The sequence below is a fragment of the Apteryx mantelli genome, chromosome 5 (assembly GCF_036417845.1).
Source record: "Apteryx mantelli isolate bAptMan1 chromosome 5, bAptMan1.hap1, whole genome shotgun sequence".
Lineage (NCBI taxonomy): Eukaryota > Metazoa > Chordata > Aves > Apterygiformes > Apterygidae > Apteryx > Apteryx mantelli.
In genome coordinates this window covers 62,218,189-62,237,512 of record NC_089982.1, presented here as the reverse complement: position 1 = coordinate 62,237,512, position 19,324 = coordinate 62,218,189, and the positions used below count along the sequence as shown (strand labels likewise).

The 19,324-nt window shown below is 39.1% G+C and overlaps 1 protein-coding gene across 10 annotated transcripts in view; it reads left to right on the top strand.

Annotated features, from left to right (window-relative positions):
• Window positions 1-5,747, top strand: part of TBC1D1 (TBC1 domain family member 1) — a 130,561-nt gene extending 124,814 nt beyond the window's left edge. For 8 of the 10 annotated variants that reach the window (XM_067298148.1, XM_013949504.2, XM_013949507.2 and 5 more), the window contains 2 exons: window positions 1,047-1,217; window positions 3,548-5,747. In XM_067298148.1, coding sequence (XP_067154249.1) covers window positions 1,047-1,217; window positions 3,548-3,748 — 372 coding nt within the window. In that variant the 3' untranslated portion in view covers window positions 3,749-5,747. Of the gene's footprint in view, window positions 1-1,046; window positions 1,218-3,547 lie in introns of those variants that run through there. The other 2 variants (XM_013949513.2, XM_013949511.2) reach the window with 2 other exon arrangements.
• Window positions 5,748-19,324: the final 13,577 nt, after the last annotated feature.

Below are 19,324 nucleotides of genomic sequence, written 5' to 3'. Positions count from 1 at the left end.
ATAAAATGGAAAATAATTCTTGTTACTTCAACAGATATTTTTGACTTATTTCCAAGAGAAATATAGTACAAGAGGTTTAAAAATAAAGGCTAACCCATTAACTTTTATTCCCGAGCTATTTTTCAGATGTGTTTTTAAGTCAACCTGAGATTTGTTTTCCACTAGGTTCTGTGATTGGCATACTTGTCCTTTCCATTTAGCAGCTTCTTCAGTGCTTTCAAAGGAGATAACTTGTTCAAGGACCTTAGAGTTATGTTTCCTAGTGCTGAGTTTTCCTAGATAATTTGAAATCAGATGTTAGCTGAAACCAGAGAAGGGAAAAATACAATAGTAGTTCTTTCCTTTGGGTCTCTCTGTGTGCCTCAAGTTATTTATCTGTTTTTAAAATAGAAGGTTTTCTGAATATTCATGTATAAGATTGTGATTCATGTATAAGTTCTGTGATTCATAGCTAATGATAATAGGAATCTGCTTTGACATTACATAATGTTTCCATTAAGTCTATTGGAGTAAGGATAATTTTTTTGTTTTCTTTCAGTCTCTGGGAGTAAAGTAAAATCGTAAATAAATCTAACAGTGCTTACTGTTTTCATTTGAAGCTTTCACTCTGCTGTGCTACTAAAAAAGTCTTATACGTGTATATGTGGCACAGGGGCTTGGACTGCATTTTAGAAAAGTGACATCTAATTCTGGATACATCTAGGATAGTTTATGCCGATGTGTGCTGCATTAAATTGAAATCTTAAAACAACAAAACAAAACAAAAACCCAACTACCCAAACAAAAAAAACTTTGTGATTTTCCTGAAGTCAGACAGCAAATCAGTGGCAAAGTTTTAAATAGAATCCAGATCCAGTGCCCTAGATCCAGATCTCTGCTGCCTCAATCTTACCATCTCCAGAGTAGGAAACATAAATATGTCAAATTAAGTCCCTTTTTGTACACAGAAGATTAGATACCCCTGTCTACATCCACAGACTTAAAAACATTGATTGAGCTATGTTTTTGATCCGCACAGCACCTAATACTATTTTTATATGCAACAGGTGTTTGAAATGGATATTGCCAAGCAGTTGCAAGCTTATGAAGTTGAATACCATGTGCTTCAGGATGAGCTTATAGATTCATCTTTAAATGACAATCAGAGACTGGATAAATTAGAAAAGGCAAACAGTAGCTTGCGCAAACAGAACTTTGATCTCCTGGAAGAACTACAGGTACAATTTATGTTTCTTGATTATTAACATTGTAATTTATCCATCTTTTCAGAAGAGGCTATCCTACATTAAGACCTAAAAGAGATTGGTGTTTCATCCAATGACTTAAAGATTTGACACTTGCAGTTTTATTTAGTACCTTTCAAGTTTCAATGCAGAAGAAGTGCATAGAGAGGGGTGGATAGAACATATGCTTGCAGTTAGTGAGAAGTTTATTCATCAAATTGTCTTTCCTCTTGTAATTAAAATCATAACTGTAGATGATGGCTAAAAGAACACTAAGTGCTTTCTCAGCTTCATTTTTACACTTTCAGTCACTGCTTTATTACAGCAGAGACACTAGTCTATCACAAATGGAAAAGCTAACGCCAGTGTCACAAATGAGAGAGACATCATCTATGGAATACATTATCTGTAAAGACATAGTCCTTCTTACAACACTTTTTTTTGAAAAACTATTATCCAGCTTGCTTAGAAAATGCAAAATAATCACTAATGTATGCTCTGTGCATGTTCAGTCTGCAGCTGTCTCAATAACTAATTCTAAACTTGCCTTAAGGGGTAATAGACATTAGACAATTTTTTAGAGGCAGTACACCTGATCTCTGTAGGGGTTATTCTTTGCTAAACTGCTCAGGAAATAAGCTTTCTGGCTGCATTAGAACCGGACACTTTTAATAAAACTTTTGACCACACAGCTAGTTTGATGGAGAAAGGGACTTCAAGGGTAAGAAGTAGACAATGTGCTCTATTTGCAATTTCAAGCCTCTTGATCATTGTTGAAGAGCCTGAGAGTTACATAGACCTTGTAAGATAATAGATGAGGGAAAGGGTTCAGGTTTCTCAGCCATAGATCCTGTATCATGACTAAAGCCAGCTATCAGTGCAGACTTAGATTGCCTCTCTACCAGGAAAATTTGCTTAATCCGTAAATTCTGATCCTGTGAGGAAAAATTTACCCTGTTTCAGGTTCTAAGACCAGCCTTAGAGAAGTCAGAAGAGAAACTCCTTTGCAAAATATTTTCGCAAAGCTTCAGGCATGTGGGCAAGGAAATTGGTGGATGTAGTGTAGGGGAGAAGGATTTCCAGGATGAGATTCAGGATGAGATCTTCTATGAAGATACCCCATGTCAAGGGATCTTCTGCCCCTCCAGCCCCTAAATACTTTGCAGCCCTAAGCAGTTTTTTACAAAGCTCATATCCTTTTTAGAGCTGAACAGCTAGACACCTAACGCCATAGTGGGGACCTTGACTGCTACTGCACTGCTGTTTCTCTGTGTTAGAGAGGGGGCCTCAATAGTCCTGGTTTCCTATAAAGAATCTCAAAGGTGATCCTTTGCTGATGTGGAGAAAATGTATCACCCGACAACATGGTTCATGGTGTGTCAGTATTTTGGCCCCAAAGGCTGAACTTGTTAACCTGCCATAATTAAATGAAGGTCAGTGAGCTCACCAGGCAGTGAAATACTCCCCTGAAAGCCAAGACCATCCAGTGCTGTAGGCTTCAGACGTTATGCAGTGTTGAAACTTTCAAACAGTTCTCTGCTTTTGTCAGAATACCTCAGCTACAGATCTCATACCATGAATTTGAATGAACTGACACTTTGTTTCACCATGAAGCAGAATGTACATGTGTACAGCCTCTTAAACAAGAATGGAGAATACACAATAACTGGAATTTTTAAAGATGTGTTGTCCATTTGTATATTACACCAAATCACCTCCTTCCCCTTTGCCTCCAAGTCTGCATTTGTTGGACTCAGAGTTGACGCAGCACGCTAGGTTGTCTTTGCTTTGCAAAGCACCTGGAATTCAACAAATAAATCTGGTCACAACTAGCCTCCCAACTGTCCCATTCAGAAGCTTATCTTAACCTTCAGTTCACATCAAAAAAACTTGTCATTTTGCCTTAGGGACTCAGGAATTTCTGTACCCTAATGCCTACAGAATATAATTTTCTAGTAAATAAAATATTGTGTTAATACAAAAAATGTAATTAAAAGACTTCAGCCAATATACTTAGAAATTTAGTATGTAATTCATAGACTTAGTAACCTTCTAGTTTGATCTACTTCGCATTATAGTCTAAGTTCAACTATGAAACAAAGCAATCAAGTTGTGAGAGAGGGATTTCTTGTTACAAGCAGTGCCATAGCAGTAGGCTAAAGTACACAGGTCTAATAACCTTCATACTTGCATTTACCTTTGCAGTTTTCCATTATCTTGGAAAGTCTATTTTATATGTATTAACATATCTCAAAAAAGTCATTTAGACTGGTTCCAGTTCTTAATGAAAATTTTTTTCTCTCGTTCTTCTCCTTATGTTGCAGGTGGCTAATGGAAAGATCCAAAACCTGGAAGCCACAGTAGAGCTTCTGTTAACCAATGAAGGCAAATTGAAGCAGTCTATTCTCACTCTTGAGCAGGAGCGAGAAGCTTTACTGAACACAGTGGAAAAGATGCAGAAAAAGATTGGTGATACAGATGGGAAACCGCTACTTACTAGACAAGAACACATGGATGCTGACTGACAGCTGCAGTTGTAATGGAGCAGACAAGCTGAGCAAAAAACAAAGGGAAGAACTGGGTCTTTTTGTACTGATACCACAGAGATGTGACGTTGTCATCTTCATTGTTACAAGCCTTCCTGTAGCAAAGCAAGATATGGGCATGGTGACTGCCCAAATTGGAGAAACTGGTTCCTCGGGGAGAAGGCTCTTTCTTGTTAGTGTGTAGAAATGCTATGAACAGTAAGATGCCATATGATTATAATGAGCAGGAGAAACTTCTTTTTCAGTAAATAGCACGTGCGGTCATACACAATACACTGTAAAGCTGTCCTGAATTCTTCCATAAGTGCTTCTAAACCTAAGTGCTTTGTGTTCATTACGTATTTTGTGTTTTATACTTAGATCAACACCATGTTAAATAGCACATCCTTTAGAAGGTTGAGGGATTATGGCAGTGTGAGAGCCTTGATGGATGACTGCCTCACTGCAGCTATCCAGGAGTAGTATTTGCAAAGAGTTTTGTGATTGGACTCAAGATACTTCTGCCAGTGTAATTAATTCCCCTGCAGCTTTACTGGGTTCTGTTAATTGTGTTGTTTACGCCTCAGATAACTGCTTCCTGATGCTTGAAGGTGTCAAGCTGTTGGACTCCAGAGAGCTGGACTTCATCATATGTAACTATGCTTAACTGGGGAGTTGCCATCTGTCTTTATAAGTACCTTGTTCTAATACATTTTTGTTTAACATTCTTTGGTTTAGAGTATTGTTAGCTGGCATCATCTGATAAACATACTGTATAAAGTAACTGCATTATGCTCAGCAAAATGCACTGACGTTGGTTTGGTGAAACCTGTGACTCTTGCAACATCATCCAAGGATTTGTATTCAGACCCTTCAGGTATCATTTTATTTATTGCTAATCTGCTGTGTGATGTAAGACATCCTTTTGCTGGGAAATTAATGCCCCTGATCTTTTCCTTTCATTTGGTACTCTGTGCCCACCTATTCTCTGGGAAATATTCTTCAAGACTTTTTTCTGAAGTGGTGGGGGCATTTCAAGAGTTTGATGTTGTGCCAGATATGCTTAAATTGCTTTATAAAGGATTACAGTGCATCTTTTGAGTAAGATTACATATGTAAAACGATCTCACTTTCCTTAATACTATGATAGTTGTTTTCAGGACAGTTAAAGCACCACTGCTACAAGTGCAATAATGTCCATGGATATTCAATTTTTGGGGTTTGCTTCAGAATTAGACTAAATAGTGCCACAGTTTTGTTTAAACCCCAAGCACAGTGTTAATAGTGTTACTATGGTGGAGATTCACCCAGGAGATATGATTTCTTTTTTTCTTAAATTGTTATTTTTCTTACTTTTAAAATTTCAAAGCACAGTTTTTTCTCTGACTGACAATATAGAAAAGGTTTTGTTTTGCTTTTTCCTCTCTTCATGCAAATCCCTCTGACATCCTGGTTGTAGTTTAATAAGAGAACTGTAACTTTCATCTACTGTGCAGAGCAAATACCGCCATGTAGGCCAAAAAGAAAAAGAGAATTTACTCTTGAATTTCTTTGTTTGACTTCTATCATGTCTTAAATATGGCTGGTTCTTGCAAATCCACTCTGTATCCACTTAGTATTGAAATTCCAGATAATTATTATTAATCCATTTACTTCTTAGGCTTGTTTTTTATTTGGAAATCCATATTGAAGCTCATGCTTCATGTTTAAAACATTGTCGTAATGGACCTCATATTGTTAGAACACTCAGTAGTGTTGTATTTTGACACCTTAGTGCCATAATTCATACACTGACTTTTTAAACAAAAAGAGCAATAAAAATAATCTAAGCCTACATCTATGTATATACATTTTTTTATATTAAAAAAAAAAAAGCATAGCTGTTGGGGTGACAGTTCAGAACCTGATAAGATGAGACTTTCCCTGAAACTGCAGTATAATTCTGCAGTGGCTATTAATGAAAACTCTTAGACCTCAGACTCTCCTAAACATGCTTAGGATCCAGCTGTGGTCTTGGGACTTGCATCTGCAGATGTTGACTGAGGTGAAGTATGTTCTGCATGACTGCAGGAATGCATTCCTTCTTGTGATGTTTTGCTTCTCTCTGAGTGTAAGTGGAGGACTACCTCTAGTCCAAAGCCTTTTATCAAGAATTTGTATAATTCCAGAAGTAAATGCTTAGGCAGATGGGAACTAAAAAACCTTTTCTGAAAACATACAAATGTTGTTACTAAATAACCAACAACTTTATGCTTTCATGACCATATAGATGTAATTGTTTCATTGTACCAGGGAGCTGAATTTCCTGTGGGTAAACCTCTACATGTGCAAATTAATAAGATTTTGTTAAAGATGCAAATGCCAGGCAAAGTAAGGGACCATATAGTCCAGTAGTCCAGGATCTGAACATTAATGAAATAGCTGCTTTAAGACTTTCTACTGCCTAAACTGAAGCAGATATATGGTATGTTGCTTCAGTTTTTTCTTTTACCTTCCTATGCTGATTTTTTTGTCATTAGGCCTTTCCAGTACAAGGGGCCAAAGTAGAAGAGTGGAGGAAGGCATTATCACTTACCCAGTTCTTAACTTTTCAAAAGCCTGGGGCATTTTCCTTCAGAAATATGAGAAAGAAGTAACAGAGCTCAGAGCTACTCCCAGTACCTGCATCCTTCCCGAACTACGTTCTGTATCTGAGCATCCTTGAGGGTATGTAAAAATAGGTTTTCTGTTGTGTCTGAGTAACAGCAATGGTTACCACATACTGTCTTCCATGTGAACAGAAATTCCTGACTCAAAGCTGAATGTTCTAAAAACCTGCAAATCCATACACTGATCCTCAAAAGGAATCCCAAATGAACTGTTCCAGGAAAAATCCCATTTGAAATAGTCAGTACTTGCTCCATCTCACCACTTCTACAGATAGAAAATCCCTGGCAGGGATGCTTAGTTCTTGAAGAAAAGAAAAAACAGTGGGGACTAAAGGAAGGAGGGAGTTCATTTGTATGCACAATCTGGGCTTTAAAAGGTGCATCATAAAGGCAGCAAAGTGTATTGCATAAGGGTGCTAGTGAATCGCAGTGATGCGCTGGTCCAGAGAGGTTAACCTGAAATGTGGAAGGAACTAATGTTAGCATGTGCAGCAAGAAAATGTCAGCTCCTCCAAAAATAAGCTCTTAATAATAGCAATGAACAGCCCTTTGTAGCTGGAGGACCTGCTCTGATGTGTGTTGTCACCCAGTTCTGTTTTGGTTTTTTTTTGTTTTTTTTTTTTCCAGGCTAGGGGTATGGTAGCATGTATGAGTACTTGTGACTCCCTGTGCTTCTGGCTGTTTGATGTATTTTTATGTTTCATCCTATTGCCTGTTTCCAGAGGTCATTACTTAATACGGAACCTGAGAATGATAATGCAGTGCTTATTGCATGAGAAGGTCAAAACACTGTGTGGAAGTAGGCACATTATAGATCTTTCCTTGTTTAGAGTAAGAATTGAGTCACAAAGGAGTTCAATGACTTGCATCAAATCTTGTAGTATATCATTGCTTGCTGGGACTGAAATCAAGGTCTTCTAAGTTATGGTCATAAGCTCTCTTGTGGTTGTCTGAAAGATTGTTACTGGAGGTCTGTAACACGTACTCGACCCATAGTCCAGAGGATGCTGCGCTGGAACAGTGTGAAAGGGGGAAGTGCAAGCACTGGAACCTTTACCCTTTCCTGGCAACTATACCTCTCTACCAATGATAACTCTTATCAGTGCCACTAAAACATATCATCTCCTCACCAGATCTTGTGCAGGTGTCTAGCACCTCTGGCTTCTGCTTGGTACACTGGAGTGGGCGTACTGCCAGTAATCCTGAGTAGCAACAGAGTATTATCACATCACCAGCCAACCAGTATCCTTAGGATTTTTTTCTAATATAGTAATCTCTGATAAGAGTCACTGTTACTCAGGACAAAGTTCTGAAATTGCAACTAGTAGGACATCGAATGAAGGATAGTAATCTTCATGGAGCAAGGAGATGTCCTTAGTGATTTTCCTCCTCTGCAATCTTCCTAGAGCTTATGGTGGAGCAGGGAGCTGAACTCTTTTGAGTTCAAGGCCACTGTAATAGCTGCTGGAATTCCACCATAAGAAAAGAGTCTGGTATGACAACGTGGCACAACATACCACCACTTCTCAGCAAAGCAGCATGGGAGAGTGTCAGGGCCCTGAGCACATTCACTCCTCTCCTGGGGATTTAGCTGCCTGGGCTCAGGGCCACCTTAGATAATGCAGGCATCTGGCTTTGAGATGCTTCAGCTGGCCTTGGAGATATTCAGCAAAAAGCTGGAAAAGGCCTGAGCATGTGCTTCCCACCCCTCCACCCTCTTGGGAGCCGCATTGAAGCTGAGGCTCTTGCACTTGGTCCCTTCCTGAGCTGTGTTGCAGTCATGCTTGTGCCTAGCAACATACCCTGTTGATCCTGAGCCATGGACCTGGCTGCCTAGCTTGACCTCAGACCTGCTACAATCACTATGGACTTGCCTGGTGATCTGTCAGCTTATCCTGGTTACTGTCACTGGACCTGCTCTGCTTGTCCTCTTCAGGTACTGTGGGACAGCCCCCTTGTCAGTAAGGTACTGCCCTTGCCTGCCTGTCTTGCTGTCATCTTCAGCTCCTGGCTCGCTTTCACTTTCAGAGCAGCACCTGCCCTTGCCGCTCCCTGACATACAGCCCTTTAGTGTGGCTCAAGTTATTTTGTGCTGCTTCTCAGCCGACATGTCTATATTGCTTCTGATTTCAGTGCTAGGCTGGTCAGAGCTTGTTTGGGTGTCTCTGAATGCCACTGTACTGTACTGAGCAAACAAACCAGTTGTCTTAGAGCTTGCTTTGGTACCTCTAACACAATGGTCACACTGTGCCCTTATTAGTCCCCCATCTATTTCAAAATACTGTGATCATGTTCTTTTCCACTTCAAAGAGTGTGCCATATTTGCATACTATGTTGATGACACACAAAAAGTGCCTGAATTGAAAAGAATACATTTTGACTACAGCTGGATGCATGCCATGTTTGCATGAGGCCTGAGGCACCTCAGATCACTGTGCAGTATTTATACCATGTCACGCCCTGTGATGTGAATTAATTCTTTCTTTAACAGAGCTTTACTAGAGCAGGTACGTGGGAGAAAGAAGAAAGTTGGCAGCCAAGCTAACCAAGTGGAGTGCAACCCAGGCATTGCCTTTGGAAGGAACAAGTGTGGGTTACACCGCCTAAGTTTTACATAACCTAAAGTAGGGTGGATCCCTCGGCACTCATTTGCTCATGCAGCTGCCAGAAAGTGTTCCTTTCATCTAAACAAACCTGAGGCTGCAAGAATTCAGTACCTCAAAGTAGGCTTTTTCAGGATAACCCAAAGCAAATCAATGAGTACTTCATTATGTAGAAGACTCTACTTACTCCTTTGTGTAAGTGTTTCTCTTCTAGCTAGTTACACTGAATATTTCCAGTTTATTTGTAAAACTTTTGGGTTATAGATGAGAAGGGAAAAAAAAGGCAAAACATCTTATAGAGGGGTAGAGATCATTAAAATAGGATTTCTGGAAAAGTTTGAATTAGCCTTCCCCCTCACCCCCAATCTTTCTCATACAGTGTTTCAGAACCCCTAAGAGATTCTGGAAAACTTTACTGATATTTCTACAGGGTTGTATTTCACAAGTAGGAACTGCTGCTGCAGAAGGAGATGGAAGCAGGATTATGCTTTTGATTTGGAGTAAAATGACCTACAAAGACCTTCTGACAAGGCCTAGATTCAATTGGATGCCTAATTCTTTCTTTTATTTCCATTAACATTTTACAGTATACTGCTTGTCTAGAAAGGTGATACAAATGCAGTTTTCATCTTCCAGCTAAAAGCAGAAGACAAGATTACCTATTGTATCTGCCTGTTATTCTGTTACTAATGAGACAGCAAGTTTCCATTTCCTACTGGCTATTTGCAAGTCAAGCTAATCAAAACGGTTCTCAGGAAAAAAAAAATCTTCTTGCTACCACTTGACTCACCCTACTTCTCTTAAAGTGCTTGTTTTGACTGTTTAACTAGCATTTAGGAAGTCTTTCGTGTTTCCAGGTTCTGTTTTCTCAGATTTCATTTTCATAAGCTTTATAGGATGAGTGAATACCTATAAAACTCCCATATAGAGTCTTCTTTCTTCCATGTTTCCAGCATCTGATGTTTCTATTTAGGATGTTTTCTCCATAGACAGTGAAAGGTCTTGCAACGTAAAAGACCTGGAATTGCCAAGGCAGCAGCTGACCCAAAGAATGTTTCTTGCATGTATGACTTAAGAAGAGCTAGCAGTTGGAGAAGTTGACCCCTGATTGGGCTTTTGTGCTCATGAAGCCATAGCTACTGGATGGGATTAGGAGGACATGCATGTTTCCCCAGCTCACTTTTTGTATTTTTCTGTTAGGACATGTGATCACAAAAATCTGATCCCAAAACAAACTGAACAGAAATTGCAATGTGGTTACTGTCTTGTATTTAATGGCCTGCTGTACCCATAATGTCTGGTACTTTTGGTAAGGAATCTTGAGTGGTGATTTTAGCGCTTAAAGACAGGGGTAACAGACACATAAAGGAACAGCGAACCTTGCAATTGACAAAGTCGCACTCTGATGAACAGTATATAAGGAAGGAATAACTACAAAGCATTTGGAGTCCATTCTATACAGAAACTAATCAAAAAGGTGATTAATAAACATTGAGTTCCCTTTGAGAGAAGGCAATACTAAGATGCTCATTGAAAGTGAAAAGCGATGGACCAACAAGAAGAGAATATGTAGCGCCCACCATGATAACCTTTTTGAGACCTGAATGTCTGCAGTGGGATGCCTATCATATCATAAAGAGGTATGAGTGCAAATCCATTGAAATGAGGGAGGATATTAGTTTGAGCACAGTGAAGTAATCTGGATCAACTTCTGAAAATCTTCAGGGTTTTTTGCAGTCAGTGAAGTGAGTGCATGGAGGCAGACCTCAGCATAGTCAAGGTTTCTCAGATTAAGAAAATGTGCTATTCTTTTCAAACAGTGGAGAAGGTCAGCTAAGGCTTGCTTGCATAACCTAGCCCTTTGGTCATGAAAGGGTTTTTCCTGCTAGAATGGAAAATAAAGGAAGACTTTGTAATAGGAAACTACCTTCAGACAGCATCTGGCACATCTCTGAGACACAGTGACTTCTTCAGGGTGCTGAGAACAAACTTTGGTTTCAATAATATTTAGAAACCAAAACTGAGTAAATACTTAAGTAACCACTTCTAGCCATGGACACTATTACAATGTATAACCTCACTGGATCTGAAATGAAGATAACCAATGGTTCCGGGCGGCAAATGTAAGATCCCTGCCTGAAACTTTTTCTCATTGTTGGTACCAGTTAATCTCACTTGCCACCCACCTTACCTTTAACAACAAGAAAAAATTTACTCATGAAATTTGGATTTATTTTTGACAGGTAAATTCTGCAACCTTAGCTTTATTGTTTGGCATTAAGCTGCTAAACTACATCAGCAGAGCAGAAAGATTGCTTTAATGTACTGACTTTGCAGGAGGAAAATGAAAAGGATAGTGGGTCAGAAGAGAAGTGGGCATTTTATCCTACCTGTACAGTTCTATAATCTGCAGAAACTCTGGATGGCTCACTCAGCTCCTGCAGGATTTAAAGGGACTGCATGATGCAGCCATGTATAACTACTGACTTTTATATTATGGTATGCTAGTTTAGATGTGCTGGCTAGCATGAAAGATACCATGACAAGCCATTATTCATACTGTGGTAGCTGTCAAGTTCTGTATGTGAAAGGAAAAACATAGTCTGTGCTAGCCTAAATGAAGCATGTATAAATGGCATGTTCTATCCTCAGAACATCTTTAGGTATCCAGAATTATTAACATTTATTTTTTAAAAAATGCAACATTTTAGATTCTCTCATAATTTGTTCTAAGCATCTCAGTTCCAGAAAGGAGTACATTTTCACAAATGTTTACAAGATGTTACTAAATAGGCTCAGAATAGGGCAGCAATTGCTTAAAATTGTGGACAGATTCAGGAATATATATTTGGACATTTGAGTGGATCCATGCTAATTATTATTTGCTGAGTGACTGTCTGTGCCCCAAGTACGGTAAATTTTGTTTCCCCTTTTTTAAAAATTTATGCCTCAACAAAGGAAAAAAATACATTGTCAGCCTTTGCTTGAAAAAGAAGTAGGAAGTTCTATGGGTAAAGGAACATAAGCATATGTAAGAGAAGGAGGAAATGAGAGTTTAGAAGCAAAGAGCTGACAGCAGAGATATATCCAAACCCTTTGTGTGACCTCCAGAGAGATCCCGGCAAGCAACGTGCAATGTCTCACTGCTGTGTGGCCTACAAATTCCAGGAATATTTAATCACAGCAATGTGATTTCAGAGGAAAGGTCTCTCACTAACTACTTTATCTTGCAACCTAAAGATGGGATGTGCATGTAACAAAGACACAAGGCACATTGTCTACAAGCTCTGTTGTGTCGCTTAATCAGTTTGTCATGATGAAATGCCAATGAGTCAAGATGAAAAACTTAGACACTGAGGACTGAAGTACTTGCTTTAGAGAGTTTGGGGTCAGCAAGTCACCAGATCACCTGCTGTCACCTGCTCTTGTATGGACTCCAATCCTGTGCACTTTGCTGAAGCATATCTTCTGGAAAAACAACAGGTTATGATCCAGAAGGCATCAAGAGATGCCTTTCACTACCCTTTTCAGTGGTAGTTTGATCTAGGAGAGAACGTCAAACAAGAATGAAATGCTGAAAACTAGAGCCAACAGACATGCTTTATGATCGACCATTGGAATAAAGAGCTCTTGAAGATTTGACATTTTCTCCTCCATTATCCTGGTTACCAAGTATGGGTTCTACCCAGCAGTTGCTAGTACTGTCAGCAATTTCACCTCTATCAGGGAAAGCAAGGACATGGACAACAAGAAAGTTTTTATGCATGTCACAATCTTGCTTCTTCAATCAGTGATTGAAGGATGTCTGTTGGGCCACGTCCCATTCCTGATGCATGGTTTCAAATCCAGTTCCTGCTTTCAGTTCTTGACCCTTGGCCACTTCCTTGGGGCATGTCTTCACAATTTTCTACATGTAGATTCAAAAAGAGCCATCTGAGATATTCTGAACCTACCAAACAAAATGGTTGTATTCATTTGACGCAGAACCCAGACTTAATTGTTTTGCTTCCCAGACAAGTTTATTAGCTTGGGCTCAGTGCAGTACTGATGGTAGTTAAGTGACTCCCAGTTTGGAGTTGGTCTGTGCCCAGCAAGCCTGGAGTACAGCAGAAGCTCGCTTATGTCTGCCTACACCATTCCACGTAGACATAGTTTTAGTGTTATCGGGTCATCTTTAAGTCTACTCTTGACTAAGGTAAACTGAGTATGCAAAGCACTGTGAAGCATTTTTCCAGTCCTTAACCATTTATGAGGTGGGCTTCTGCACCATCTTCCATTTTCCATAACTGTTGGAAAGATGAGCACAGAAACTGCATGCAATGTTCTATTGCTAGTCCTTATTTTCCATACTTGTAGATGATGTTAGACCTTCTTGTCCTGGCATGCTCTGGGAGCTTACAGCATGTTTGCAGATGATGACGGTGACTCCTAAACCCTTTTCAGTCATGGCCATTTTTCATGATCCAGATGTCTATTCTGTAGCAATAGCACAGATGATTGTTTACTCCTAGTTGTATAAATTTTCATTTCACTACATTAGAACTTTTCATTTCCTCAAGCCTGCATCCCACTAAAACAATCAAGACCACCCAGAAATATTCCTGAGCCTGTGTCTTCTAAAAGATCATCTGGAGGTAAATCCTCCATGAATACATTTCTCATTCTCCCCCATGGAAGTCTACAAGATTCACTTTATGTTTCCAGTCTGGAAGTTTGTGCATCATGATCACCTACCTTCTACAGTTTCCAGTCCACTCTGTTACATGTGTAAGCAAGGCATGGGGCCGTGACCAGATCATTATTGAACTTTTTACTTGTAACAGACAAGTGATGCAATGGTTACCGACTGCATTAACTTACCAAGCTGTATGAACATTTAGCATATACAAAGGTTTTCATCAGCTGCTGAAATGGCCTAATTTTGCAGGGGGAAAAGTGGTTATGAGTCACATGAGAGGTCAGATAGAATTGTGAAAGATGGGCTGAACATTCCAGAAAAAAAAGGCCAAGGTCATTCACTTACTGTAACTCACTTGGCCATTTGTCTTGACCATTTTTTTACTGTAACAACAAAAAGGTGGCTTCTTCCTCTTCTCTGTAACCAACTTTTGCAAAAGGATGGTAAAGCTTTAGGCAGTTAGCCTGACTATGTAGCCATTGCCATTACTGGAGGAGGTTTGAAAATTAAACAGCTGTCATATCCAGACCTATCACAAAAATCAGACTGATTATAATATGGGTTTACACTAGGCAGATGATAGCTATGTTCTTAATGGCAAGTTTTGAGGACTTTCTGTCTCTCAGACTTAGCATATTCTGTCTATATAAGGAAAGAAACACCAACACAGGAAAGTATTACCTTGCTGTATTTTATCATGAAGGGAATATATTTGATTAAAAAAATAAAAAATAAAAAAATAAAACTTTTGGCAGAGCTTTAAATCTCTTTCTTTTTGTTGTTGTTTCATTTTACTCTTCCTTTGGTGCCTGATATTAAAGGATCCAAATTTGTTCCTGGGGGAATTTAATCACTTATTCCAACAGGAACAAGATGGTACCCTTATTATTTCTAACTCGGATAACATTCTGCCTCTGGGTAAGTTTTTTTTTTTGTTGCTGAGTTATTTTTTAATGTGTTTATTACCATTAGAGTTTAAGACCTAAGCCTATAATCTCCAAAGTAAAGCAGCAGTTGTGACCCTAAGCAAAGGAGGTGCTGCAATACTTGTATTCAGTATTATGCAAGCTGCTGAGTGCTGTGCTGTGCAGAATGCTTCCGGTCTCCTACGGAGAGGGACGTTGAGAAGATGCAGTTCTGGATGTTCCTAGGAGTTGTACAGAATAACCAGGAGCGATGGGGAGCTGGACCAGGTTCTTGGTATGGCTTTTCACACGTGCACACACTGCTCCAGCAGACATCTTATATACATGAATATCTACACTTACTATGGGTGGATTTAAAAGCATTTATCAACCTTGATTCTTCTGTCAAACTTGCTACTTTGGCATTTGAGCACTGTATAAACTTAGTGTCCCCAGAGGATGATGTGTTTTCCTTTCAGTTAACTTTTGCCTAAGTTAGAGGTTTTCAGGCCGTCGGGGAAGATACTGAAGAGCTAGCCTGGCTTCCTGCAGAGTGCAAAACTGTAAACTTATTTCAGCTACTTTGCTGAGGTAAATGTCACAATTGGAAAGAAAGCTTTGAAGGACAAGAGCAAGATATGGGAGACAAGTCAGTTTTTAAAAGAGTTACTACGCAGCCTGCAGCTTCTAGTTCTGTGCTTCACAGCTGAGGCCCCACTGAAATGTAGGCTGCTGCGCCAAATACAAGGGAAGCAACTGGTGTGACGTGTTAGAGAAACCTGATAACAAACTGAGCATCAGAGAGAAACTCTAGAAAGGGCAGGGTGGAGAGCAGGAAGTGAAACCCCCGTAGCCAGCATTACTATCCTCCTGCTGCTATTGGACTAATTATCGGCATCTGTCCTGCACACATGAAAACCCTGTATAGTGTTTGGTGTCAGGGACATCAAACCTCCTGCATATAAGGGGACGAACATTTGAAAAACAGCTGGTGGGTCCTAGTGAAGTTCCCAGGAGTAGTCATGTAGCTGAGTCTGCATTAAGATTTTTGTTTACAGCAAGCTGAAATATGAGGATTTTGTTTTGATTTGTATTGATCACATTCAGGTTCCAATTTTGACATAATTTGTATCTAGAGGATAATTGAATTTTTCTGCTATCTCTTTTCCAGGAATAGATTTAGCTACTTTATCAGAGTGAACAATGTTTCCTTTTGAAATCTTATGTATTTAAAACTACCTAGAAAATCCTGAATTGATTTCCTATATTTAGCGTAATTTTAATATTACTGATCTACAGTATCAATCAAAGACTTTTCTGTTCTTAAACTAAAATGGTCAATCAACCTTGGGCATTGATTTTCAAAATGAATATTTAATTTACTTCCTAATTCTGCATTTAAGCAATAGACCCACAAAGTGTGCATTTCTGTATTAAGGAATGGACTTTAGCAGTGAATTAACATGTCCACTAGATGGTAATGTTGTTTCAGATGATTTGTGTTGAATTATTGCTTCTCTGCCAACAACTGCTAAAGGAAGTTGAAGTCATGAGATTTATCCAGGAAATGATCTTAGGAATTCTGGATGATTTGGGGAAGAAAAAGTTTCAATTTATTAGAAAATCATTTTTGCTTTGAAAAAGTTTTGCTGAAAACTTATGCTGTAATTACTAGGATCATGGATGTCTTAGTTCATGAGAGAACTTCTGAAAAAACAATTAATTAATTTACAGAGAATGCAGAAGACAAGCAGAATGATCTCTGCCCTATGCTCTTATCCATTGCTCATCATTGTAGCTAGCTGAATGACTCAAAATCCTTTATTTGTTACTAGGCATAATTTTGCTGGGAAGTAGAGAATTACTCTTACCCCCTTTTATAAATGGGCAATGGAGACTTTTCTGCAGTGGTACTTAGCAGCTGTGTCTCACTGAGATCAAAGGAGTTGGCTCCTACCTAATCAGATGTGAAGCACAATAAGGATCTTTGTGAGTCATCTGAGTAGATGGACTAGGTCACACAGAAAATCAAAACTGGGAATCATCTTATTCCTGGGCTAGCACTCTAATCATGAGTTACTCACATGAAGTATATGTAAGGAAGAATGATAACAAAATATCTAGGCATTCCTATTTATGCTAGCTTAATGGGCATATTATCCTAGGTACAATTTCAGTCAAATAAGCCTTACTAGCCCCATCAGTGCAATCCTTGGGGTAGAATAGCAGCTGTTTCCTCTGTGCTCCTCTTCCCCCATCTCCTGGGTCTTAGTACGACTAGGCTGCCATATTCAGAAACCGTGTGAACCGCACGGCACCTGCAGTGCCGGGCGCCCGGAACGGGCCCTCCAGCCGGGCACACCTGCACCCGCAGCGCTCTGCTGGCGCTCTGCAAGGAACTGCTTTGCTGGGTGGCAATACTGGGGATTATCACTGTCATGAGGCTTCCAGTAATGTTAGTCCACTACAGCAAAAATCAGGTCAGGGAACAAATATCTCACTATTCACAGTAAATGTCGGCTGCAGAGTTGGAACCTGATTTGCCTTTACTTGCATTCATCAAAGCACAAACACCATGAAATGAAAAGGAAACACCATGAAATGATGCTCTGTAAGGAAAAATATAGTTCCTGTATGTGCTACAAATAAACAGCTACAGGATTATTCCTAAGCAATATCTCAGGCCAGTGGAACTCTGAAAAATATTTCAATACGTCTTTAAATAACACATAGCATTAAAGCTAAATACAGTTTCCACCTCGGACCCTGACTTAAGGTTTTCAGCTTCCAGACTAGGTGTTAGCATGAAATTCAGTGGACTTTTACATTAAACTGTATCTTAATATATTGACAGTTCTAAACTGCTGTATTAAAAACAGTAACCTAAAATTACATTAATTTGTTTCTTAGAGGTAATCCACAAATGTGACAAATTAAAAGCAGAATTATGCTATCTGCAAATGATAATGTGCTCTCTGCTAGCAGTGGCTGAACTGGCATCATCACTGAATTTACATTAGGTAAGATAGAAAAATACTTGACTGTTCTCAAAACTACAAGTTACACTACTTTCAAAACTGGATACTCTGATCATATGAGACTCAATTATATACTGTAAAGTTCATCTGTGCTAATTTTATTTTTAGTAATTAAATATTTAAAAAAGACCTTTCACCTTTTATTTTGGACAATGGAGTAAGAAAGATATCACAATAAAAATTTCAATACAGGTTTGTTTTAGAGTAATGATGCCTGATTTTGATAGTTCTCCAGTGTGATTCCATAAATTGCTGTTAAAGGATTATTCAAGCCTTGGCTATACGTGTGGTTATGGCTATAAATATGGTTATGTCATTTATAAGGAAGAGCACAATTTGGATTTAGAGAGGGAACTGTAATTCTTCTGCTTAAAGTTTGGCTTAGTTTCCCTATTCTGTACTCCTTGTATACTTCAGCCTGATGGAAAAATGGATAACTGCCTTTTTTTTTCTTTAAACCAAAGAAACGGAGGTTTAACTTGCTCTCAGAAGAAGTACTAATGTCATACTTACAGAAGTGTTTGTAGTCCCTTCTAAGGGCCATGTGCCTGTTGTCAATTTCTGTACCTCCAGCTTATCTACAGAGGTAAGGTTTATGATGTGTGGTGAAAATTTCAAGCAGAGCTAACATATCTGATGACCTTAACACATGTGATGACCTTTCAGGCTCAGATTCTGTTCATCTGTCCAGACAGGAAGCTGCAGAACTGCATAAAGTTTAGACATAATTGCTCTTATCAACTGCATAACACATCGATTACCCTGAATCCTGTTGTTGACCAACACACTAAAGACACCTTTTTTGTGGCTGTATCTATTTCCGTCCTAAATTGACTAGCAAGCATGCTCGCCAAAAGGATGCTCGCCTTAAAAGACAAATGTATTAATTCTAAAGATAGTAAACTATGATGTGCTTTCTTAATCAAAATTGCTACTGGCTCTGCTGGAGTATTGCTTCAGAAAGGAATAAGCGCAGGACTGAAGGTTAAAGAACTACTCCACCTGAGAAGAAGGATGTGTTCATCCTGGCTTTTCAGTCTTCTTTTACTACACTAAAACTTGGAGACTGCAGCATGTACTCTGGTGTTCTGTCACAAACAGCTGATAATTAACAAGAGAATAATTAACAAGAGAATTTACAATTGACATTATATTATTATGACCTTTAAGACCATTGTCTGGCTCTAGTTATGTGGAGAGTTAAGGTCTTCATGTTACAGATCATCTGAACACAGAAAGAGGCAAATGTTTCTCATGCTCTCTGTAGAGAACTTTTCGAAAAATCTCTGGGCAAATAATCTTCTGAAAACAAAACAAATTTCTGCTCGTCACCAGTGACACGCACTGAACTTGAATAACCTAGTAATCTGTGAAGCATGCTGAATTTTACATAATACAAGAGTCCGTCAGTCCGTCAGTAGGCAGAACAACACAATGCGCTTTTCACAGAGAAAATATGAAAGATACCTTGAAAACCTCTCTTTTTTTCTTGCTTTTTTTCCTAATTTGCAACTACTTTCCTACCTAGTTAAGAGACATCAGTAATTTCCAAAAGTGAGAACAATATTTGACAACAGTTTTTTGTTCTTTGCTCAGTTTGAGGGATAGAACCTGTTTCATGTCGCCTGTGCTTGGCACTGCTGTTAGGACACCAAACGAGTTCATAGATTCACACCATGCCTCCATGGGTAACTCTCGCCATTA